A 26,986-nucleotide genomic window follows, 5' to 3' on the forward strand; every position below is an offset into this window, starting at 1 on the left:
TATTTTATTTTATTTTATTTTATTTTATTTTATTTTATTTTATTTTAATTTTTACTTATTTATTTTAGAGAGAGAGAGAGCAAGTGGAGAGAGGGGCAGGGGCAGAGGCAAAGAGAATCTTAAGTAGGCTCCATGCTCAGTGTGGACCCTGATGCGGGGCTTAATCCCATGACCTTGGGATCATGACCTGAGCCAAAATCAAGAGTCAGATGCTCAACCAAATGAGCCACCCAGGCACCCCTCAAGACTCATTTTAAAACTGTTATCGAGATAATTTCTACCTAAGACAAAAAATTTGTCTTCAGATTCACTTATACTTTTTTTTGCATTTTATAGTAATATACTGTACAGTAATATGTAATATTCTAAAAAGAAACTGAAAATCGAAAATAACTTCAAAAATTTTCCCAATCCATTATATTCTTTGTAGAAATTTTAGGAGTTCTAAAAAATTAACATTCAATCCAAGTGAAATAAACCTTTCAATATATGTATACATTAATACATATATTAAAGCTTAGGCATCATGTATATTTTTTAAACTTCTAAACTTATCACTATACCCCAAGAGCCTAGTGCACAGTAGGCATTCAATAGATATTTAATAAATGAGTGGGGATTATTGAAAAATAACCCAAAATAGACATTAAAAATTTTTAGTGGTGATACTTGTGTACAAAATATCATAAAATTGAGTATTAAATCAAAATGTTTAGAAATTCCTATTTTTTAATTTTTCCTTTTGTCTATACATTTTTAAACATTTTAATTCCAGTGTAGTTAACATACGGTGTTATATTTGTTTCAGGCATACAATATAGTGATTCAACAAGTCTGTGTATTATTTGGTGCTCACCAAGATAAGTACACTCTTAAAAACTTCCTATTTTTTGAATGACCTTTCAACACAGGAGATTTGCCTTACGTGGATAACGATACTAGATTAAACTACAAATCAATATAACCCCTCAGATCCATAATTCAGATACTGCAATATTGATATTAAAGCATAAAGTAGATCTCAGATGATACAGTGAACATTATGAGTGCAAATTAAGTTAAAGTATTTTTTAAAATTCTTGTCTATCTAAAATAATATCTGGAAAGCTACAGATCAAATAACAGAGATCAAAGTTTAAGTGCTTGTTTGAAACGTACAAGTAGAACTGATAGTATATTTCACACCAATAAAATAACATCACAATAAATTGAAATATGCTGCTCGTTATTGTTTTTTAAGGCAGTTAAATTTCAGGAGGTTCAGAGTATCTGACATAATGCTAAAAAACCAAGTGGAAAAATTTCTAGATAATGGCTAATGCTTGGTGTCACCCTGATTCAATACTGGAAATCTCAGCACTCTATACACTCTTTTACATTTATTTATAGAACACAATCTCACAAGTAAGGAATGAGGAAAGCGGAAATAAATCATATTGATTTATTTTCTAGTGGATAACCTGGACTCTTTGATGCAGTGCATTTTGGAAGAAAAAGGAAAAAGAAAAAGAAAGCTTTCCAAATCGATAGTCCAGGAGGTGATATAACGGAGGCTCCACTGTCTTCACACAGTGTTGGGTAGTTTGCTCTTCCATAAAATATGAGTGCTTGTAGGTTTTCCCTCATGAATGAACTCAAAGAAAGCCACAAACACTGTGTAATCAGCCTAAAACAGCCCTTTACAAAAAAGGGAAACCTGGCATACTCACAAAATGTCCATTAGAATATAGGTTGCAGTGGGAGGGAAATCCTTGTCAAAAATCTTAGTTTTAGATACGGACTCATCAATTCTACATAGGAATTTATCATAAGGTAGTAATTATTCATATGTGCAAAGATTAACCTAGATGTAATTTATTCCAGTATTGTTTTAATAATGAAAATTATGCATTAGTAGGAAATTGATCAAATAAAGTATCGTAAAAACAATAAAAGCTATCATTTGTTAGACACATACTATGTACCAAGCACTGGGTTAAGTGCTTTTTATAGATTTGCTCACTTATTCCTTAAAATAATCTTACAAAGTAGATACTTCTGTTTCATTTTACAGACGAAAAGCAAACTGAGTTCCAGAGACGTTGAATAGCTGCTCAGGGCCACAGTGCTGGGGAGGGCAAGGGACAAGATTTGAACTCAGGTACGTTTACTCAGAGTAAGGTGTGCTTAACCATACCTATATCGTAGAATCCTCTCAAGCTGCTGAAGAAAAAAAACACAGCATGCAAACACATTAGCACTATTAGTTAGCAACAGATTAACTGAAAAAAAGCACATTACAAAAAGATACTTGCAATATACATTCTGGTTTTGTAAAATGAAGAAAAAGTATATATGCCTATTTCTAGGGGAGAAAATGGCTAGAAATATGCCAGAATGCTAACTGTGCTTATCTTGGGGTTGTGGGATTATGTGTTTTAAGTTTTCCTTTGTGTGCTTTGTGTGCTCTTGTGTAATTTCCAAATTTCATACTATAAATATGTATTATTTTGCAATCAGATAAACATTAATGTTATTAAAAAAGAAAAATGTCTAATAGAAAGCATACAGAGCCTGCATTTTAAGGACTAAGAAATGACATATTTCTATTTTAAAAACTCAAATTCAGCTTCCTGCGTGAAATCTCCCCGTCTGTCCTAGGCAGTATCGCAGCTTTCCCATTTGCACTGCCGGCACTTTGCTAAAAGGGTGACATGGTGTTCGGCTCATCTCTGTAGCCTCAGAGTTCCTCCCATAGGGTCTGGCTTGCTCTCGTACTTATTCAGATGATCCTTGGAGCAGTTTAATGTACTTATTTGAGCTTTATTTCCTAGAGCAATAGGTTTTTGGTTTTTTTTTTTTTTTTCAGTTTAGCAAATATTTTTAGGATCTACATCTATTAAATGTTTACCATAAGCCAATGAACTGTACTACACATGGTGGATATAGAGAGGAATGAGACGCATTACGTGCACTGAAAATTCTCACAATATAGTGGAAGAAACAGATATTTAACAAGAAAAATTATGCTGCACAATTTTATGAGAGGAAGGAAAAGCTGTTGTAGGACTCCAGGGGTATTCTGCTGGAGAGTTAAAAGACTGACCGGAGGACATATTTAGTTACCCAAAGAAATAACATGAAAAAAGACATGCTGAAGTAGAGTAAATAAAAGATAAACAGGACTATCATTTCTGATAAACAAAAGCAGGCGACAGCCTCACTCGGAGTGGCTCTTTCTGTACAAAATTAATGTCTACAAGGCACACTGCATTACGAACAAGGACAAGTCATAAAAGTAGCAAGCTATAGCTTCAAACCATTTGTGCAAACAACTTCTTGTCATATTCTTGTCAATGTAATTTGGAAAATTAACTTTATAGTATGAACTCATCAGCTTACATTCCTCTAATAGCTTTGGTCCTAACCCGAATAGAACCACTGAGTTTTGATCCTGGAAAGGAAAGAGTCCTACGAGAATAAAAACCATTGGTTTAGGAGGCCAGATCTTGCTCTCGTGCAGCCAAGAGGCATATTTGTAGGTTCTGCGGGACAAGGAGGCATGAGGGTTGGGAAGTCCTGCCCATGAGAGAGTGGTACAGAAAGGGAGGCCGAAGAGGCAGTGAACTGTTAGGTCACAACTGCCACTTTTCCTCAGGGCATCAGTCATCAGGCAACAGCAGGGACTAAAGCCACAGACACACTAATATAAAGTAACCGACAGTTCCTTGGGCTGTTTGATATCATGCTATTCACTGTCTCCCTAGTCTTTCTGTGTCTATACAGAGATAGGAGCTCCCAGGGAAAAACAGATTGTAGCAGTACTCCACTGTATTTTAGGAGAGGTCATCACAAGACAAACATTATGGAGGAAGAAAGAGTCAGGAAAAACAAACAACAAAAACAGCTGTGAACAAGGGAAATTGTAGTTTCTCATAAATTTTGACAATTTGAAGTATCAGAGAAGCATGAAAAGATGCAGGAGAAGCTGTTACCTCTGTATGTAGGACATGCCAACTAGAAAATGGGAAGTGAGACAGGAATATACTTAATCACTCTGGCTTGTTGCTGGGAGTGAGAAGAGAAAGTTCACCATTCCTTGAGTGATAACACAGTCTAACCAAGGACAATCCATGGACTATAATCACCAACAGTGAAAATAAGCCATGAGACCTGTGAAAAAATACTACAAAGGAAACAGAATATCATCTTAAAGAGTGAGGGGAAGAAGACACTAGTTACCATAAACACCCTGCTGCAGAATTTAGGGAAAAAAAAAATCAGGACAGTTTTTGGTTTTCTTTAAACTGTTAAAAAATACACGATTTCTGGAAAACTGTAGAAAACCACTGAGAGGAAAGAACAGTCTGGTATGAGGGTAAAATGAATATGATATAAAAAGGAGATTAGATAAAACAATAAATGCAAGGAGGGGCGCCTGGGTGGCTCAGTCGGTTAAGTGGCTGACTTCAGCTTAGGTCATGATCTCGCGGTTCGTGGGTTCGAGCCCCGCGTCGAGCTTTGTGCTGACGGCTCAGAGACTGGAGCCTGCTTCGGATTCTGTGTCTCCCTCTCTCTCTCTGCCCCTCCCCTGCCTGTGCTCTGTCTCTCTCTAAAATAAATAAACAACAACAACAACAAAATAAATGCAAGGAAACTAAAAAATGCATTTATAGAGTAACAATCTACACTGATGGAAGTAGAGCAAGTATGAATAACTACTAGGGAAGAAAAATTTGAAAACCTTTACGGTTAGACACAAAGCAAAAGGACAAATACATAAAGGAATAGGAGAGAAAATGTCACAGCTACGAAAGAAAAACAAAATATACCTAATTAATATAAAGAAGACATGCCTATCACATATTGTATTGACAAGTCCTCATAGCTTTAAAACAGTGCATTGTGCCCTTCTATCACACAGGTTGAGTTTCCGTGGGTCATGTGTCAGGTGTCACACATCTCTAGCAAACATTAAGGCTTAATCCGTGTTTCGACATATCTATAATCAAGCCATAGAATCTTATTAAAATTAAAAGAGATTCATATTTTGTAAGCATCTATAAACAGAAATCTAAATTCAAAAATTTATTTACAGTTTTTCACTGTTCAGACATCAGTCTTTGTTCTGTTTCTGGCTAAAATTTATATACTTGGAGAAAAACAAGTTAAAAAAGAAGAGTAGGATGAATAGTTATGATACATTTGACATATTCATTGTCTACAAAACAATGGGATGCTTAATGTGTATTCTCTGCTAAAAAATGGTCTAAATCTAGGGGCACCTGGGTGGCTCAGTCAATTAAGTGACCAACTTTAGCTCAGGTAATGAATGAATTCTCAGTTTGTGGGTTAGAGCCCTGTATCAGGCTCTGTGCTGACAGCTCAGAGCCTGAAGCCTGCTTCAGATTCTGTGTCTCCTTCTCTCTGTGCCCCTGCCCCGCTCACACTGTGTCTCTCAAAAATGAATAAACATTAAAAAAAATTATTAAAAAAAATGATCTAAATCTAAATTATCTAAAATTAGGGAAAATAATATACTTGAAAAATTTTGCAAAAAGATTTCATGAGCAAATTCTCTCATATATTAAAAAAATAATTTATGCATAAATTTTGGGGACATATTAATCATGAAATAAGATATAAATACGTACAGTAAAAAAAGTATGAAATGATATACAGGCTTGTTTTGAAGAGGTTATTTCAGGAGCACCTGGGTGGCTCAGTCGGTTAATCACCCGACTCTTGGTTTTGGCTCGGGTCATGATCTCACGGTTTCATATGCTTGAACCCCGGGTCGGGCTCTGCACCGGCAGCACAGAGCCTGCTTGTGATTCTCTCTCTCCCTCTCTCTCTGTCCTTCCCCCACTTGCGCTGTTTCCACCTCTCTCAAAATAAATAAGTAAACTTAAAAAAAAAAAAAGGTCATTTCAGCATTACACATATCTATTGTTTTCATGTTTCTAAAGGGTGTGGACTTTTTGATATTTAAATGATATGTGACTGAAAAAAACCATGATACTAATGGCTGCCTTATGTCCAGAACTGTGTGACAGTCTTTGAGACTGTTTACCTCTGATACTACTACCAAGGGTTGAAAAGTAAAAATTCAGAAAAATGTGATATGTAGGTGTACGTGGGAGTACAGAAAAGGATGGTTTATTCATAAAATATGAAATTCATATTTTCTTTTACAGTAACTCAACAAAATAAATAGAAACTTTAATTGCTTAATTGAGTTGCACCAACAGCCAGGAGATTTTGGTGCTCTGTAGACACACTCCTTCGACAGAATGAAAGTCGATGGTCGCCATGCTCTTGGTTGGACCCAACTCTTCAGTGGAAGAGAAAAGAGTATGTTGGATAGAAATAATAAAGAATAATTTAGGTGAGCTGAGAAATGGAAGCCAATGAGAAAAGACACTAGAGATACTGTTTAACAGCCATTCAGGTTTGGAGAGATATTTTGAGTCTGTGAGCCAAACAGTTTTGTTTGTTTGAAAATCAATTTTGACTTAATACAAATATAAACAATAGAGAAACCTAACCAAGGTTTGAATAAAAACTTTCTTTTAAATTGTTCTCAAATACAACATTCATCATTCAGCAAAATTTACATTAATGTAAAACAGAAGACATGCCAACATGTGTCCTAAGACAAGATAAAATAGTTTTATGAAATCCTCATTTTTAATCATTATGGCAATTTAGACAATTATAATTGCTATCCCTAATTTTTCATTAGAAAAAAAAAAAGAAGTCAACAGATGGATATAAAAGAAATCCAAAGTTTTTATAGTTATTTATTTTCATTTAACTAAACTGCCTTGCCATACTAAGAAAACATTTTTGTAAAGGTTAAATAAAGTATTTCATGGCAACCGCTGCTTCTCAGTGCCTGTATAACAAGAAACATGAGCCAAAGTTGTGCAAGTTGGTTTTCTTTCCCAGTAAGGGAATGTGGTATCTAAGACCTTGTCCTAACTCATTTTATCCCCAAGTGTAAGTCAAGCAAGTCAAATATGAACTAATGCCTGAAGGGAAGTCCCTGACTCCAAAAGTATGGATTATTTCACATTTATCTTAAAATCTGCTCTCAGAGTTCTTAAAATTCACTAACTTGGCAAGTCAGGAATTATCATGAGAAATGAAATAATTTCATAACTATGAAGTCATCCAACATTCCATGCATCTGACACTCATTGGGCTTGGCCATGTCTTGGGCATTATTCTGACCTTTAGATAATAAGCTCTTCAATATCCTGTTCAGTATGGAAATAATTAAAGAGTGCCACAGTATAATAGGTATGCCATTGTCTTTAACAGAGTTAATGCTTTTGGTACAGGCTTGTGCTAATAGGTTATGATTAGACACAATCACATTATGTATGCTGAAATCTTTATAACATTCTTAATCGGTATTTCCCATTACTTAAAAATGGCAAAATACCATGCTTTAATGGTCCAGCTGCATTGCCTTTCTCCAAGTACTCTGTATTAAAATTCACATTTAAAATTAGTTCAGTAAAGGACCTTTATGTTTAGACATCAAGAATTCACATTTCCAGAGCACGGGCTTGTGAAAAGCCTTTTGAGTGTCTTGTAAAAAGCTTAAGGAATCTTCAGTACATTTTTCTCCAAAGCTATATTTCAATATCTAAAATTTATTGCCAGAGGAGGGACAGAGAGACCATTAGCAGCACCAGCAGTCATTCCTCTGGGTGCTTCACAGCTGAAATAATCCCCAGTTGTTCTCTTTCATGCAGGCGTATAGGAAACTCCAGAAATCAGCCCTGGGACTGAATAAAGTGCTCTATCACAATCCTATCTTTGCCATTTCTGGTGAAAGACTTTAAAAGTCTTAACTAGGTCATATTGCAAATGATTTTTACAAAGAAGCTTTGAAATATACAGGAGTAAGAAAACTCAGTCCCAAACTTCTCCCTCTCATTTAGAGTAAATGCATTTCCCAATAGAAAATGGAGAAATTCTAAATATGCTCTAGCTACTAGATATTAAACGAGCAAAACTGTTAGGGCCCCATTTACCTCTACTGGTGACCTCACAAGGCCCTCTAAGCTTCCTTAGAGAATGTAAGTCTTCTGGAATCTCTCATGAAACTGAAATATTTTGAGAGAAAGGTGAAGGGACAGAGCCTACAGTCTACTATTTTGTCATTTCAATTACTGCTTTAAGACTGAAATAAAAATGCAGTCGATGGTGACTGGACGGTAGGTTCTGGGTACTCAAATGGAGTCAGTGTTTACAGAAAATTTTGGATTAAAATCCTTGCCAGATGGTCCCAAGAAGTGTTTACCTCACTGTTGATTTTAGCTATCTTAATGTCAGCAACAGTAAAAAGAAGCCTGTTACTGCCACTGGGGAGCAAAGGCATACAATCCTTCCTTTCCACATGGAATTGCTAGTTGCAGACAGCTGTGCCCTACCCAACAAGGGTGATACTGTAGGTTTCTGGGAATCTACTTCCATGGCTAGAGAAGGAGATAATGTGTGGCACAGTTGACGTGAAGTGATTTACTCTAAATAGGTAATATTTGGTAACATATAATGTACTTTTGGTTTATGACAAACCAGTTAAGAATTTTTCACAGTTAACTGAGAAGAGTTGGGGGTGCCTGGCTGGCTCAGTCGGTAAATCATGCAACTCTTGATCTCAGGGTTGTGAGCTCGAGACCCATGTATGGTGTAGAGTTCACTTAAAATAAAATTTAAAAAAATAATAATTGGGAAGAGTTGGACATGCACGTGGACCTGAAAGGTGCTCTCGTTTGGAGTATGTGGTGAATCCCCTCTTGCACGGCTCTCCTAATTCCGTCAGAATTTTCACTAGAGGCCAGCGGGAAGTCACAGGGGAGGAGGTGTGGGAGACCAGGAACACTCTTAATTGAAAGTCCAACTTCATTGACAGTATACAGAACCATACATTTTGAGACTGGAGGACCTCTTTTTGTATGCCCGTACAGTATACACAAAATATCCAATCTGATGCAAAAAGCACTACTTATAATTTTCATATTGTTAAAACAATTAAGCTTTTAAGTTTATGTTCTTGAGAAATGTAAGAAATGTTATAAGTAAGTAAAAACCCTTATTCAGTGAACGTTTACCAAATGCCTAATATGAGCAGGCTACAGGATTAGATGCTGTGGAAAATTACTTTTATAAAGCCTCCTGTTCTCTTTTTCTCTTTTTACTTTCATCAAAACCTCATCTACATTCACACTCATCCTCATTCTCTCCTGTCTCAAAATAGGAGGAGGCTTTTGTGCTAAGTCACATGTGGCCGCAAATTTTCTCAGCAACTCGCAGTAAGAGGTAAAACCTAGGTCCTTATTCTTTGGACGTGGCCTAAACCTGTGACTTGCTCTGCCTATCAGTGTGGCAGGAGATTGTGCATGAGCTCTGAGCTTAGGCTCAACAGGCTTTGCAGTTTCTGCTCTTGCTTTCCTGTCTGGGCGAGGCTCCCGGGGCGGTCACGTGGAAGAGATCCAAGAGTACCCTGGCCAATAGCCTGCCAACTACCACATATGTAGGTGAGGCCATCTTGGACCAGCGGGCCCCAGGTGGCCTACCAGCTGATGGCAGCCTCACAAGTGAGCCCTGCAGACACCAGCAGAGGACCCTCCTGAGTGCATCTAGATTTCTGACCGACAGACTCATGAGCTAATAAGGTTTTTTAAGCTACTAAGCCTTGGGGTGCTTTGTTAAGCAGCAATAGATATGATATAAACCTCCTCCCATCTGGAGGATTCTTTCCTCTTCTTCCCTTCTAAGCTTTTATGCCACTAATCATTTTTCCTCTTCTGCATATAAATCTCTTCTATTTATTTCTTCTCATATATAACATGTTTAAGGTTTCTTCCATTTAAAACCCACGTTTTACCCTGCAGCTTTCTCTAGCTAACACCCAATCAAGATTAAAAAAAAAAACTTTTTTTATGCTGATTCTTTCCATTTCCTCACCTTCTGTTCATTTTCAACCCACTTCAGTTTGGCTTCAATCCCTATTTTGCCATGAAAATGCTTTCCTTGAGTCATCAATGACCTCTCAATTGCCAAATACAACAGTCTCTTCAGTTCTTGTCTCATTCAATTTCCACCATAAGGCATCTGATAATTCTGTACCTCCAGATATTCTTTCTTAGTTTTTACAACACTGTATGTCCTAGTTTTCCTGTTATGTCTTAGTTTTCCTCTTCTTATTATTCTTTTTCAATGGATCCCATATCTCAGCCTAACCCCCCCAATTCTACTATTATTCCTTATGGCAGCCCACCTCCAAGATCACTCCACTGAACCTTGTCTCCTGTTACTTGTGCCTTTGTGTAGCTCTCTCCTACGCTAAATAGGGCTAGTCTGTGTAACCACTAGGATATCACAGAAATGACAATGAATGACTTCTGAGCTTAGGTCATGAAAGACACTATGGCTTCTATCTTGTTCTATCTTGGATAACCTGATCTGGGGGAAGCCAGCGGCTATGTCATGAGAATACTCAACCAACTCTATGGAGAGATCCTTGTAGCAAAAAGCCAAGTCTTCTTGTCAAGAGCCATTAGAGTGAGCCATTTTGGAAATGGATCCTCCAGCCCAGTCAAGCCTTTAGATGACTATAGTTTCAGCTGATGTCTTGACTACAGCCTTCTTAGAGACTCTTAGCTACAACTACCACTCCCAAAATTCTTGGCTAATGGAATGGAGGTAAAAAAATATTTGTTATTTTATCTACTCAAGTTTTGGGATAATTTATTAAACAGCAAAATGCAACTAATATAGATTTTGGTATCTCCAAGTGGAGTGCTATTATAAAAAAAGCCTAAAAATGCAAGGGGCTTTGGAGCAGGCAAATGGGTAGAAACTGGAAGGACTTGAGAAGAGTGTTGATGAATATCTGAGATACTTCAAAGATATTTTTAGTAGCTACTTCAAGGCCATAGAGAGGCTGTCAGTGAGGATGTGAGGAAAACGTTGGTGGATGATGGAGGAAAGGGAATCTTTGTTATGTAGTGGCAGAGAGAGTTTAGCAACACTACAACCTGCAGTGACAGGGAAAGTAGAAATGTGCCCACTCAGGGTGTGTGGGTGGCTCAGTCAGTTAAGCATTTTACTCTTGACTTTGGTTCAGGTCAGGATCTCATGGTTTGTGACACTGAACCCTGTGTCAGGCTCTGCACTGACAGTGTGGAGTCTGCTTGGCATTCTTTCTCAAAAAAAAAAAAAAAAAAAAAAGAAAGAAAAGAAATGTGCCTAATCAACTATGTGACCTAGCTAAGGAGTTTTCTGGGAAGTGTTGAAGTACCTTCTGGCTTCTATCTGTTGCTTATATTAAAGTCTGAGAGGGGTGACAGAAGCGTAAGGAAGAACTGTTAGATGAACGGGAGCCATGACTGGCGAGTTTTGAACATTTCTAGCCTTCTAGAAGGCAAATGATGCTAAATTCAAGAAATGGTTTCTAGGCAAAGATAAACTCCAGGACATGACCAGGAAAGCTGGCTTTAGGGATGAAGCTAAGGATGTGGCTATAAAATCCTTTGTTAGGATCTCAGAAAAACCTAAACTGGTGTTTCAGCAAACTATTCAAACAACAGGGCTTCTAAGACACTTAGGGGTGACGTCCCTCAGCGGTGTCACCAAATTCCAAAGCAGAGAAGGAATTATCTTGAAGAGATACATGATTTTGTCTATTGTAGCAAACCTCAGCAAGATTAATAAGAGACCCACAAAGTTGTTTACCGAATTGTATTGGAAGAAACACGGCCAATTTAGACTGAAAGAGATGAAGACAGTGCAAAATGGTAAAGAGGCCTGTGATTCTTCACAATTCTGATAGAAAGCAGGCTGAGAAAACTTTGAAGTGCAAACAAAGGTTACTTTTCATGGAAAGGGATGGATGACTCAGAGCTTTAGCCAAGAGTCCAAAGCCATGAGCCATGGACAATCATTCCTGAGCAGGAATATGAACGATTACTAATTGAGAAACTTCTGAGTTACTGGTTGGATATTAGAATTTCTATGCACCAGGAACTTTGATGGGACTCCATTTTTCTTCTTTTATGAATGGAGTGTCCATAGTAGTCAGCCTGTGCCCGTACCATTGTTCTGCAGCAAGAGGTAACTAACAAAGTCCTCTTCTGTTAGCACTGTCTCCTTGGGCATGCTTATCTATTCCCACTGCTACCTAGGCACTGGTGATAGACCCAATTTTTACCTCCAGGCCAGAATATTCTCCTGAGTTCCTGACCCTTATATTCAATTTGCCTACTCTACATGGTCACTTGGATGTCTTGTTAGAATGGGGAAAGGGAAGGAAAGGAACCTTTGGTTATAGAGAACTGAGTTTGTAATTTACTAGTCACTCTATAATATTTCATGGGATAGTCACAAAAATCTCTTGATTTTGCAGAAGAGGAAGCTGAGGCTCCAGGGAATTAAGAAACTTTTCCAGTCTGATATAGCTAACAAACCTTAGGAGTGAAATCCAGGCATTTATAGCTTCAAATCTGTGTTTCTTCTAATAGATCATCCTTTCTGCCCTTCCAAGGAATTCAAAACTCAAGGTGTCCAAAATGGATTTTAGAATCACTGTGTCGTGCTCTCATACCCTATTCCATCCTCTGTACCCTCAGTTCCTGTCTTCTTTCTACTCAGTTCCCTGTCTTGGCCCAACAGCAATACTACCAACTTGTCCCCTAAGTCTGAAGCCTCAGAGTCAAACTTGGCCCTTCCCTTTCATGACCAATAACCAAATCCTGGTGACTGTAACTCCCAAATAGCTTCCAAACAGATCACTTCCCGTGTAAACCTTCTCCTAGCACTTTAAAGATTTTGTTCCACTGTCTTCTAGCCTCTGGGATATCTAAAGAGAAGTTCATTGTTACTGTTTCCCTTACAGTTTTCCTCCAGCTAATCTTCAAGATTTTCTCTTTATCTTTGGTTTTTAATAGTTTATTTATGAGGTGCATGAGTGTGAGTTTCTTTGAAATGTCGGGAGTTTTCTGAGCTTCTTTGGTCTGCAAATTTCTATCTTTCGGAAAACTTAGGACATTTTTAGATATTATTTTTTTCTTTTTCTTTCTGTGGTCCTGGGCTCTCACTTTCCTTGCATCCTTGGATTGCAATTCCTCATTTGTTAGACCTTTTGAAATTGTCCCACAGGTCCCTGCAGTTCTACTCATTTTGTTTGAAATGTTCTCTCTCTCTCTCTTTCAGGCTGGATCATTTCTACTGATCTTCAAGTTTACTGACGTTTTTCTGTCATGTTGTATTATATTTCTATCACTGAATGACAAATTGCCACAAATGTAGCGGCTTAGAAGAACATACATTTACCACCACTCTGTCTGTGGGTCAGGGTTCCAAGCAGAGAAGAATTCGTTTCCAAGTGCACTCAGGTTGTTGGCAGAATCTACTCCCCTGTGGCTACTGGATGAGGGCTCTGACTTACTAACAACTGGGACTGGCAACCACCTGTAGGTCGTGGAGGCTTTCCGCAGCTCCCTGCCCCATGGCCTCCTCAAAGGCAGGGACGACATGACAGTTTGCTTCTTTCAAGGCCAGCAGGAGCATATGTGTGTCTCTCTCTCTCTCCCCACAAAAGGGTCCAGTCCCTATTTTAGGGCTTTTATCTGATTAAATCATGTCCACACAAAGCTCTCTTTTGATTAATTAAAAATCAACTAATTTGGGACCTTAATTAATCTGTAAAATTACTTCACCTTTGCTATAGTTGCTTTAAAGTCTAGGTCTGGTAATTCTAACCTCTAGGTCACCGTAGTGTTGGCATCTGTTAACTATTTTTCTCTTGATATTGAACTGCATTTTCTTTCTTTTTTTGAGATTCCTGAGATCTGCCAAATAATGTTGGTTTATATTTTGGATACTGTAAATGTTCTGTGGTGGAGACTCTGGATTTTCTTATAATTGCTCCACAGTTTAAAGGTTTTTGATTTTAAAAGTAATCAATCTGAAAACTCTCACACCTGGGCAAGTGGCAGCTCAGATTAGTCCAGTTCTTTAAGCCCTGGGTACGGGCTGCTTTCAGTCTTCCCCATGCACATGTGGTTCAGCAGTCAGCTGACAGATGAGCCAAATTATCTTCCCACTTTCTGGCATTCCCCTTTCCAAAGGTTTCCTCCTCACTCCCTAGCAGCCTTGGTGGCCTGAGCTCTTTCCCCTGGTACCTTGAGCCAGAGAGATGATGGGCTACCCCTGTAATGAACCAACTGCAGTTGCCTTCAAGGCAAAGCAACAAAAAATAGGCAATTCACTCTGCAGATCACTTGCTCACGTTTTGAATACCCTCCAAAATCTGCCTGCCTTTGTTCAGTTTCCAGAGGTAGTAGTATTCGTGTTTTGCTCAGAATTTACAACTATTATTCACAGAAGGATGAGTTTGATAAACATTCACACCAAGCTATGACTTCTCCTCTGTCTTGGCTCAGTGCCTATCACCTCTGTCACTGCTGGGGTCTGCAGCAAGGTCCACAGTACTCTCAGTTCGCATTCTCAATCTCCTCCAGGCTATCTTTTCAACCACACCACAGGGATCTTTCCAAGATGCAACTGTGATCCTGTGATCCTTCTAGTTAAAGCCCTCAAGTAGGCAAAAGTTGCCCATCACATACAGGTGTATCTCCTCAAAATGGATTGCCAAGCTCTTCAGAACATAATTTCTCCAAACGGGGGTGTACTGAAGCTGGCTCTACTTTGTTTGTGAAAAAGAATTTCTGAACATTCAGGAATTTTGTGAGCTGGTCATTACAGCACTGATAGCTTAAGATCGACTGTGCTGGGAATATTCACAACCTTCAAATTAGTCAGCCCTACATATGGGGCTTCCCCATCAGCACCAAAGAGCCCATTTACCAACACACATCTCTTCAGTGGGGCACACAATTTCCACGCCTGAGTTATTCTGAACAAAAGCCGAATTCCCTGGAACATGATGTGCTAGTTATATATACATACCTATCTCCCTGGTTCTGCCTCGTTTGTTTCCCCACTATTGTTCACCGGGCCAACGTCTACTCAACCTTCAAACCCAGCCTCTGTGGAAAGCCAACTCTGACCTCTTCCAATAGGTACTTTCTCCTGCCTTTGTGTCACCACTGCCGCAAGACAGCATCAAAGCTGGTTAACGTAGCTAACCAGCCCTCATGGGGCCCTCTCGCAGTCTCACACATATACTCTACACCGCAGTCAAATCAGCCCGGTTGTCCTTCTGCGCCATGTTGTGTCATGCTGCTGTGGCTTTCACACATGCTGATTCCTTTATCTGGAACACCACCACCGCCCTCACTTCACTGCCTAACTAACTCTAACTTCAACACGAAAATTCAATACAAATATGCCTTCCGCCAGGAAGCCTTGCCAGATTCTCATCCTCACGTGAGATCTGTAAACATTTTCTTTTGAGTTCCCTTGAAGACACTGTCCATATCCAGAAGCAATGGACTGTATTTTCTGAATCCCTCACTTTACTTCCTTATGGCTATTGTTTTAATTCATTTACCCATCATTTCTTCCCGTCTTGGGCTAGCTCAAAATATCCTGATAGATACTGATTGTGGCTATAGAAATTTGCTTGCTTTTCTGACTCCCTCACTAGAGAGTAAGTTCTTTACAAAAAGGAACATATTTAATTACACACAATAGGTCACAACAAATTAACATTTATTGATTAAAAATGAATGGGAGGGAAGGAGACCAAATCAGCAGCTAGATAGAAATAATGGCAGACAGGAGGGCTTGTGAGTGACCGAGTGGATGCCAGATAATTTGGATATTTAATAGATAATGGAGATAATTGAAGTGGGACAAAGCTGTAATTAAGAGAACATTTAAGAGAAACTTGGAATCATTCATTTGAGAATAAAGATAATTGTTATTGATAAATCACTGCACTTGCCACTCTTCTGTTAGTGTTTGAAATTCCTTTTAGTTTATGTATAACTTTTTCAGGGTTTCTACTTCTCTCTGCTTTAATAATCTATATCCCTCACTGTATTTTATTATCTCTTTTTTTAATGTTCATTTACTTATTTTGAGAGAAAGAGAGCATGGGTGAGTTAGAGGAGGGGCAGAGAGCGAGAGAGGAGAGAGAGTTCCAAGCAGGCTCCATGCTGTCACCTTAGGGCCTGATGCGAGGCTCAATCTCACAAACTGCAAGATGGTGACCTGAGCCGAAATCAAGGGTGGATGCTTAAGTGGGTCACCTAGGCACCCCTATATCCCTCATTTAAAAAAGTTGAGACCTATATAAAAAATGTAATAAATTGGAAAATATCACCTTAATCTACCACTCAGATGCAACCACTGGCAACATTTTGACATATTTCCTTCCAGTATTTTCTGTGCATTTGTTCTTATATTGCTAAGATCATACTACATATATAGAAATTTATGTTCTGTTTATTGACTGATAGGATATGACAGCACTTCCTCTTTCTTTGTTAAAAGTTGAAGGCCCCATAATTGTTTATTATACAAATATATTAGCTTTTACTCAACTATTGTCTTAAAAGTAAATATTTTGGTTTTTAATTTTTTTGATACTGTAAATAAAATTGTGATAAACATGTGTGTGTGTGTGTGTGTGTGTGTGTGTGTGTGTGTGTGTAAGCCTTCATTTTAATCTGGATTATTTCTTGAGAGTAGATTACTAGTAGGGGATTTACTCCGTCGAAGGTTATGATCATTTTAATAGCTTGTCTGCTTCTTATCAAATTGCTTTCTAGAAAGGAAGTATTAATTTCATTTGCACCTTCTGAACAAACTTCAACATGCATGCCATGTGCCATATAATAGCTGAGGCAAACAGCTGAAAAATTTATCACTTTAAACAGTTTTGCTAACAGAATATTTCCTTGTCTTCCTAAGTGTGCTTTTCAATTTTTAAAACTGAGTGTGACAACAAGGAACATATTCTTTCTTTATATGTGTATGCATATGCATTATAGAAATGGACATGGAAAGAATGGTAAGTGACTAAGATTACAGTCTAGTTAATGAAATTGACAAGTGGCTGGACTTTCCATAAGATAGGTGGATACTCAAAACCTATTACTTTCCCTTTAGACAGGAGGAAAATGGTAAGATCTCACTCTAAAATATTTTTATATACAAACAGTGAACTGGAGAACTTTCTCTCTATACAGGCCCCGAAGAAGTCAAATAAACACATTTTACTATTACGTAGGGAGTACAGGTTGATTATACGTGTTAGATTTAAACAATTACCTGTAATTTCTCAATTTCAGAAACATTTTGCCAAGTTTTCAAGTGATAGAAATAGTATTTAGGTCAGAGTGAAACAACTGAATATCAAAGCCTTAGTGTGTGGAGTTTTGTCCACTGAGAGACATTAAAGCAGGGCTGGCAAACCATGGCTTGTGGGCCAAATGTGGTGCACTGCCTATTTTTGTACAGCCTGTGAGCTAAAAATGGTTTTTACATTTTTAAATGGTCAGAAAAAAATAGAAGAATACAATTTCGTGATGTGTGAAAATTATTGAAATTTAAATTTCATAGTCTATAAATGAAGTTTTATTGGAACACAGCCACAGTCTTTCATCATGGCTGCTTTTGTGCAGAGCGGAACAGCTGTTAGAGAGACACGGAGGCCCTGAAAGCTGAAAATATGTACTACCAGGCCCTACACAGAGAAAGTTTGCCAATCTCTGCCTTGGAGTAATACAGGGTTTCTATTTTCTTCACTAAATCTGCCTGTTTTAATGAGTTTGTCCCAGATGTTCTGCTGCTCTTCAAAAGTCAATTCTGAACCTTGTTATAGTTTGCATTTTAAAATATCTGCTATTTTTCATGAGCTTATGAAACTTTCTATCGTGTCCATTTTGGAGCAATAGCCCATTTTCACCTAGAGAGATGGCTTGATTACTAAATTAAGTCCCTGGTAGTTGGAATTTTGCAATTCTAAAAAATGCCTCATCTATAAATTATGCATGTTTTGAGGGTAAAAGCAAATGCAATTCCTTACACACAAGGTAGAGGTACATCTATTTCAAGTTTAATTAGCCAACAGTGCTCTCTATTAACCAGGAAAGGAAGTTAACTTGAACAGTCTATACACAAATCCTACTGGTTGACAGGTGTCCCTATATTCAGTTTGGCTACATTACACAAAGCTTCTCTTGACTCTAAGCTGCCCATATTCTGGGGAAAGGGTCCATAAACTCACACCTACAGTCCTTAGATTCAACTTCATATAATGGGAAGCACTTTTTTGAAGACCGATCTCTTGCTGGTTATTGTTCTCATCCAACTTGATCTAAGTCTACTGAATTGGGATATTTAAGGGCCCTTTGTGGTGGCATATAGGATTGTGCAGCTGAATATGCTCAACTATTCCCTAGGAATTAGTTTTGTTCTTCCTGTGTTTGTTTAGGCAAGCAACTGTTGCGGGACATCCAGCATTTTAAGTGATTCTGCCTCAGAGCATGTGTTAGAAACTATAAGGAGAGTTTACAACTTTTCAGTTTTAAAGTCAGCTTTGGATTTCTGGAATTGGTTGTGTCCATGTTTCTTCCCATCCTGTTGGGACTTACTGTTGTTAGCAACCTCCTGTGTGGTTCTAAGATATGCTGACCTCTTTGAAACCTTTCCAGGTGTCATTGCCACTTTCTTGATCTCTGGAATATAAGCTACATTGTTTAGTGGAGTTAAGTTCTATGAACTTTGGAAATCCTCCCTGAGACTATGAATTGACTAACACCCAAGGTAGCATAAACATGTAGACACAAATGTTCCTAAAACCAAGCCTGCTGGGCAATGCAGGATATGACGTGGAGTCTGGAAAAAGGAACAGTTTGCTCACTTGCAAGTCTATGACTACCTCCAGGTGCAGTTTGAAGCTAAATGGCTAGTTTTGCTGATCCTCAGATGTAACCTCTCATTAGAACACAACAGAATTTGCAATTGTGGATATAAGGAATTCCACGAAGACCCTCTGGGCCCATTAAGACCTCTGGCTTCAGAGGGTCCTAAAACACACTTCCTGCAACCTACGGAGCTTTGTAAGGAGACATTGTTGTTGTTGTTTTTTAACAAAGTTGATTTAAGTTTTAGCCTGAAGATTATAATGACTGTAGCTCAGTAAAATTTGTATTCAGAGGATGCAGTTACATATTAAAAAGGAAAAAAAAAAGTTTTAATAGATATTTGTCTTATTTCCAGTTGGTCATAAAAAGGTTCTCATTGTTTTTGGTAATACCCTTAAGACTTTGCAAGGGATTTACTTGGACTAAGAATCCCATATTAGTCTAGCTGTAAATGTGGAGTATTAGACTAGCGATTTCTCAGCCTATCTCTTGAAACCTCACAGCTTGGCTATGCTAGCAGACAAATCATGCAGCCCAAACCGAGGGCTGGACAATGTTGTAGAAATAACACTATATGGCGAATCAAAAGATACGGGATACAGTCCCAACCAGACGACAGCTTAACATTTCTCTGTCGCCTTATCTATAACATACGCATAACAAATAATACAAACCACACATGGATATTGTGAAAACAAAACTAGTAACAAATATGAAAAGACCTTGAAAACATGCAAAAGGATATAAATAGGAAGGTGTAGGGCTGGCAGACACCGCATGTCTCTTAACATGAAGACTCCTGTTCGTCCACACCCCTGAGCCAGCTGCTCTTATGATCACCCTTCTTATCCTGGCTCCAGTATCTGGGAATCTTGAGGGTCACCAAGGGCCATGGTGGTCTGTGCATCTTACAACAGACTGGGAGGGGAGGTAAGCTTCCTCCACTTTGCTTTCTGTGGGCTGAGGCCTGAGCCTGTGTGGGCGTAGGTGCGGTGGCCACAGGTGCAGGGCAGGGCTGTGCCTTCCCAGAGGTTTCTCCTGTCCCTACCAGCTCACTGATGAAAATGCAACTACTGTGGAAACTTTAAAAATACCTAAAAGGCTATACAACAATTCTTAACATGGGTTGTCTCAGAGTCGTTGGGATTATGGGTGGTTTTGGTTTTGTCCACATATCTGTATGTTCTCCCCTTTGCAATTAGTTAATAAAAGAGCCCCAAAAAGATATTTTTAAACAAACAAACAAACAAACTGGCCTTTAGGTTACCAAGGGCAAACAAATAAACAATAACTCTAACCTGGAAGTTTCTTGAGAGAAACATGAGAAAACAAGGGTATGCTATTCACTTTAAAAACAGGAGTACAACATTCACCTCATCTGGGAAATTTTTGTTAAGAATTTCTATTAAAAAAGGATTTATGTGGTTTTTAAATTAAATAAATATTCTTAAATAAGACTGTAATTTAGCTACCTTTCCAAAATTTGTACTAGTAGTGTGACAATAATGAAAGAGCAATAAGAAATCAGAATCTAGCTACTGGGAGGAAAAAAAGAGAAAGAAAAAAGAAAGAAAAAAAAGAAAGAAAGAAAAAAAAAAAAGCAAGAGGAACCCTGAGGGCATAACATATTGTGAAGCTGGTCTATAGACCAGATGGGAAAACTTGTTCTCTAATCTAATGACTTTCTTTTAATCACAAGCAGTAGTTTCCTTATTACCCAGAGTTTTAGAAATACATTATTCCTGAGATGACTTCCTAGGATTTCTTTTACTCATTTAAGACCACATCTTTGTATTTAATTCATCCTCATATTATCCCTGCAGGGCATATCCCTCTAATTATTCCCATCTAAACTGACAGGAAAATGGAATTATACTACTTGGAAAACAGACATCCTTTGGTATGTCTTTTCTCAGTGCCCCCGTGGTCACAGGTTGTAAGCTGTCCTTGGAGGGCAAGGACTGTGACTTCCCTGTCTTTGAATTCCCAGGGCCCAGTACAAGCCTGGCAGAGAATGTACACAGTAAAAATAGGAATAAATGCATAAATAATGATAGGCAACATGTAATGCTTATAGTATCTCAAGTACTATTCTAGTGCCTTTATGCACAGCAACTCATTTAGTCCTTCCAACCCTATAGAACAGGTACTATCATCGTTCCCATCTTATGTATGAAAAAACTGAGGCACAGAAAGTAAAGCAAGGTGACGCAGAGCCAGGATCAAAGCCTGTGAACTCTGGCTCCAGAGTCCAACCTCATCATCACCACACCATGCTGCAACCACCCCCCCGCCCCCACCTGTGCTGAACAGGAGAATGTCCCCTTCCAAGAGAAGCATGGTTGCGCTGTGCTCCCATCTCTAAACCTTTCTGGGTTTGTGTCAGATGCGGCTACACCGTGTGGTTCCTTGGGAGACTTTGAAAGAGAAATAACTGGACACAGGCACACACATGCAGAATAAATGAATCCCCAGCCTTAACAATTGCTGTGCTTGCAAGGCTGTTTCTCAGATACCTGTGGGGATTTGTGAGAGCGCCAGCTGTACTGGTGACTACGGAGACTCGCCAGCAGAATATTTTCATCAGTATCCACCTGGCCAAACCGCAGTGTCTCCTGTGTGTCATTACAGATCACAAAATGGCTGAAGACCAACTCCTCTACCTCAGGGCATTTGTTCTGAAAGAAAAAGAATACGAAAGCCAACGTGCATCAGATTAATTGCAAGATGTTTGGCAGCTGTCTGCCCGGTGGCGATTGTTACAACACAGAAACACTAAAAGATCTGTTGTCATTAGCTCTGGTATACAAAGTATTCTATACTTCCAGGATAAGCACAAAAAATACCTTAAAGAGATCTTAAATGTTCCAAGAATATGTTTTGATTTATACTCCTGCAAAATAAATCATACACACAGAAGAGTAAAAGAACAATGAGATCCCTCAAACTTTTAACATTTTAAAACGAATTAACATGCTACAAAGAATGCTGTACTGAGTAGTGCACGTTTTTGAGCAGAGTACTGGAGGCTAGAATTACCATGTTCCTGGCCTTCTAAACTCGACAATCAAGACCAATTACCAAAGCCACAGTTTGTACCCTACAGAAAGCAAGGATCATTTAGGTAATACATCCCCAGATCCCTTAAGGGGGAGGGTGGATGTGTGTGTGCAAATCTGCTCAGGGAGAGATGTAAATAAAACCATAACTTTCCTTCCATTGTTAAAAGGCTGAACACACAAAACAGATCAACTCCAGAGTCCGTGTAAGCCAAGCTGCAGTTTTCAAGAGCAATCACGTTAGTTGAAAAACAGTTGTTGGTGTCTGTTTCAGCTAATAGTCATCAATCAGCTCACGTCTTCCATTAATCTGCTGAGGCTCAACAAATTAGTAATATGTTCCTGTGTTGACACCTTCCCTCTCAACTTAATGGTGTCTCCACTGGTTGCTGTTATATCAAAAGATGGGCAGAGTGACGGAGCATTTCTGTGCTTACTCTTTTATCACTCTGCTTAGGTTATGGCTTAAAAAACAATAAACATACTTTTGGCAAATGAAAAGAATAGTTGGATAGATGCTCAAGTTGAGAATGCAAGAAAAAAATCTTAATTAGCCCATCAATTTGTGGACAGTGGGAGCTAATGGTCATAGATGCTTCCCCAGTTGGCTCCTATTTCCTGGTTGTGGAGTTAAATGTCACAATGTCACACTTGGTCATTTGCCATTTTCCCAAGGGGAGAGAGAGTCAAAGGGGACACATTACTCATGAACGTAGTGATTTAAGTGATTATGAGACCTAGAGCCAAGGAGTCTAAGGATGAAAGTAACTGGAATCTGGCCTTGATCAAGACGCAACCTAGAACCTCTTCAAGAACAGGTATGTTCAGAGGTAGAATCCACTCCTGGTCAACAAGGCCCCCTAAGTGGGTGGGCAGTGCCTTCTGGCTGCAGTTGATGGAGAGGCCGGTCCTAACACCTCATTCTTCCAAATACCCCTGAGGACTTCTCACTCTGTCATCCATCTATTCTCACCAATCTCCCTGCTCTCAAGCAGCAGGACCTTGCTTGACAGTCATATGAATCACAATAAAGAGTCTCGGGTTAAGAGAGACCAAAGCAATTATACCCCACAATTATCTGTTGTCTACCATACTCTCTGCTGTGGCTTTTAATCATGAGCTATGATTTCAAAGCTTGGCTACCAGTGGTGTTTAAAAGTCCTGCCTGGGGCGCCTGGGTGGCTTAGTCGGTTGAGCGCCCGACTTCGGCTCAGGTCATGATCTCACGGTCCGTGAGTTCGAGCCCTGCGTCGGGCTCTGTGCTGACAGCTCAGAGCCTGGAGCCTGCTTCAGATTCTGTGTCTCCCTCTCTCTCTGACCCTCCCCCATTCATGCTCTGTCTCTGTCTCAAAAATAAATAAACATTAAAAAAATAAAATAAAATAAAATAAAAGTCCTGCCTGATCTGGCCCCTTCTGCATCTTGAGCCACTCTCTACTTGCTTGCTACACTCCAGGCCTGCGAGCGCTTTCCAGCTCCTCCAACACTACGTTGGCCCCCTTTCAAGTTGTTCAACCCGTCAAACTCCTTCCTGCCTCAGTGCCTTTCCCTTGCTTGGACCTCTTTTCCTTTGCGATTGACTAACTTCTTTCGACTCAGCTTTCAGGTTCCTGTTTTCAGGTTACTTCTGAGTAGTCTTCTGGGACACCCCCAGACCAGGTCATGTCCATCTATTTTATGATCACATAATACTCTACTGTTTCACTTTCCCTACCGGGACTAAGCAATTATTTGTTTGACTTCGGGTTCACTCTTGCTTCCGTCATTAGAATCTATGCTGCATAAGGGCAGGAATCAGGTCTGTGTTATTTACAGTTTTATCTCTAGTACTCAGCATAATGCCTGACACATAAGTACTCGATAAACACTTATGAAACAAACACATGAGTAAATTTAATTTTTAAAATTATAAATGAATACATGTTCACAGTAGAAAAATCAGAAAATACCAAAGTACAGATTTTTTTTAAGCCTCTAATTTTACACTCAAACAACTGCTGTTAATATTTTGGTGGATTTTCTTCTAGCAATTTTTCCTCTTTGGAGTGTCATGCCTATTTCTATTCTAGTCAATACTATCTAATCCTATTTATATGCCTTACATATTTAAAGGTTTATAAACCTTTAATCAAACTGGAGTCATAGTGTCTAATTATTTTGGTGAGATTTTTCCATTTAGCACTATATAATCAACATAAACTGCTCTCCTTATAAACATTTTTCTCTCCTTTAGGTCTAAGAGTACAAACATGAAGAAAGGGATATGATTCTAAACTCCCACTTAGGTAGATATCCTGAGATTGAAAGTCAGTTTTCATAATGAATTGGGATCAATCCACTGGTAACTCAGAGGTTAAGTTACCAGATGCGGCTTGAGTAGAAAAAAAAAAATCATATTACTTTCCTCATCTCTAAAAACTGACCTTTAATAAATGATGACTGTTTTAGAAAAATGTAAATGGAAGAACACAAGGGGGTTGTTTACATTTTTCTACAGAATACTCAAAAGTCCTCAGGGAACTATTTCTCTACTGTCCCTTCATCTGTGGAGTTCATTACAACTGTAATAAGTTTAAGTATTTCTTGGAGTGTCTTAAATTCTAGTATATTATAAAACAGTTCGTACACATTTTATATGACATCATTATTGTCTAAATCTCAGGATGCTCACTCAGATTTGTAATTAAAGATGACTTATTTACATTTAAGATTTGTGCTGGAGTGCTGTACAGGCATTTACAACTAAAACAGAGACATACATCATTCTGGTGTCAGATAAGATACATGAGCATAACCTTCATTTTTAAATAAAAATGTCATTTTGTCCAATTGTGTAATATGGCATAGAAATATAAAGCAAACTGCAAGTGGCATTTGGGTCCTTAATCTGGTTTCACAAAACATTAATCATTTACCAAAGAGAAAAAACAAACAAACAACCTACAGCCAGAGAAATCAGACACTGATGAAGGCTTCTGTTAATCTTGAACTTGTGACCTAAAGGTGAAAGGCCAAATTGTTTCATGCTTCAACTGTCTGGTCCATCCACACTGGATACAAATGACTTGTCTCAGATATGAATCTGATAAAAGTATGTGGCAAATTCAAATAACTCACCTTTCTTATTAAATTCATATTTCTCATTGGCAATAATGAGACTGTATCTGAGCATTATACACACAGCAGAATCCAAGCTTGGGAAATTAAGCTCCCCCACTAAGGGAATAAACCACATTCAGAATTTCTTAGAAACAATGAACTTAATAACCTTCTATAAACCCATTTCAACGTCAAATGTCCTATAATTTCAAAGTAGTGCATTTTTGTATTTACTTTAGAATACACAGGGTTAGATGCCTACCACATTAAAACTTGGTGGCAAGTACCCTTGACATGGGAGGAAACAAGAAAATTACAGCAACAATTACAGAAGTATATCCTCTTGTGGCTCATGTTAACATTGCCAAATCCCTGTATAAATCAGAATCAACTATTCATAGAATGTACCTGTCAGCAATATGCTACGTGACATATGGCTCTACTTAATCAAATATACAATTCCATTTTTAAAAAAACTCAGAATATTCCTTCAAGGCACTGTGTTAGCCAGTCAGTCATTCACACTCTGATGTGGTTTAAAACATTTAAATATTTATGCACCGTATTTTATTTATATGTATAGCTATGTCTAAGAGAATATTTTTACCCTGGAAGAAAACTGATATTTCTGAAGGCCATTTTGCAGTAGTTGCTACACATGAGTCCTCTAATAATGGCCCTGATACCAAGACAAAAATATCCTGGGTTTAAATGCTCTATCAATGACTCCTTTATATTTTCTAGGTTTGTTTTTTATTAAATGCATTGTTCAAAATATGACAAAAAACAGAAATTGGAGCCATGGAGGTTTTTTTCACATCACTATTCGAACCAGCTGCAAAGATTTAGATCACACTAGCTCTTATTTTACGCATGTCCTCTGCAACAAGAAAACCATGGAATGCCCTTAAAAAAGAATTTTAAAATACAAAACAGATGTGTTATCTTCTTTCCCTTTGCTATTGTAGTGCCATGTTAGGTAATTAATTCCTTAGTCTTGTATAGGTCTTCATGCATATAAAGAACAGAGTTTATTCCCACAAAAATTCTTAAGTTAGCGAACTCAAAGCCCCCCTCTCCCGCCCCCCTCTCTACATGAGGTCAGTGCAGGATGAAGGGCCATTTCTCCTGGGGAGTCAGCTCTGCACAAATGCAGGTAGCATATACAAAATGTGGGGGAAATGTCTCAGCTTAGACAGCAACACAAACTTTATGGAAAAACAATATTATACTGACAATCAGCAAGGAAGTAGAAATGATTTGTTCTTATATTGCCGAGCACATTATTATACAAACATTCTGTGAAATTATTTTCATGCTAGTGGCACAGGCAGGTTCCTCATTTTAAATATGCTGTTCAGCAGAGACTTATGCTTCATCCCCTGTTTGGATATGGCTACTTTCTGGCAAGAGGTAAAAGTACAAAACATTACCGATCAAGAGTCTTTAACTGATTGAAAAATGGCAGGATAGTAGGGGAAATGACTAAGACTCTTTGGGCTTACGTATTTCTTCTCACTGCTTTTTCTCTTTGAAATGCTCGCTATCAGAAAGGTTCACACAGGTTCTTCATTTCTGCAATGGATGCTTAGACAATTTGATACATAACTAAGTTGAAGCTTTGGCAAAGTAAAGCCGTAATACTTGGAAAAAATTTCTGGGAATATGTTACTTTCCACACAGATGTGGTACATTAGTCACAAAAATGTGGGCATGATCTCCTATGCATGTGGAGAGAACCCATACTCTCCAAAGCTTTGAAAAATAACATGCATCACTTTGCCAAAACAGAGAAAACCCCAAATATTATGGTGCCCATCAAATTCTTCATTCTCTCCCATTTTTGTTTGTGCTTAACTTACTATTAGAAGTGGTAACACAGAGCGCCTAGTAAAAGATCACACGCAGACACACTGTAAACCGTTGTAGGATGTGCATACCTGTTGCCAAGCTTGTACTGCAGTGTTGAGAGAATGAACTACATGTTGCCCA

General features: G+C 38.5%; 1 protein-coding gene across 2 annotated transcripts in view; it reads right to left on the reverse strand.

The window, feature by feature from the left end:
• The window catches only part of VPS13B (vacuolar protein sorting 13 homolog B), an 805,502-nt gene that overhangs the window by 64,918 nt on the left and 713,598 nt on the right, over window positions 1–26,986 (reverse strand). For both annotated transcript variants that reach the window (XM_049633567.1, XM_049633568.1), the window contains exons 42-43: window positions 26,935–26,986; window positions 21,353–21,514 (exon numbers count right to left, since the gene is read on the reverse strand). The exon at window positions 26,935–26,986 is cut by the window's right edge and continues 286 nt beyond it. In XM_049633567.1, the coding sequence (XP_049489524.1) occupies window positions 21,353–21,514; window positions 26,935–26,986 (214 nt within the window). The remainder of the gene's footprint in view (window positions 1–21,352; window positions 21,515–26,934) is intronic.

The sequence above is a fragment of the Panthera uncia genome, chromosome F2, assembly GCF_023721935.1.
Source record: "Panthera uncia isolate 11264 chromosome F2, Puncia_PCG_1.0, whole genome shotgun sequence".
NCBI classification, from domain to species: domain Eukaryota; kingdom Metazoa; phylum Chordata; class Mammalia; order Carnivora; family Felidae; genus Panthera; species Panthera uncia.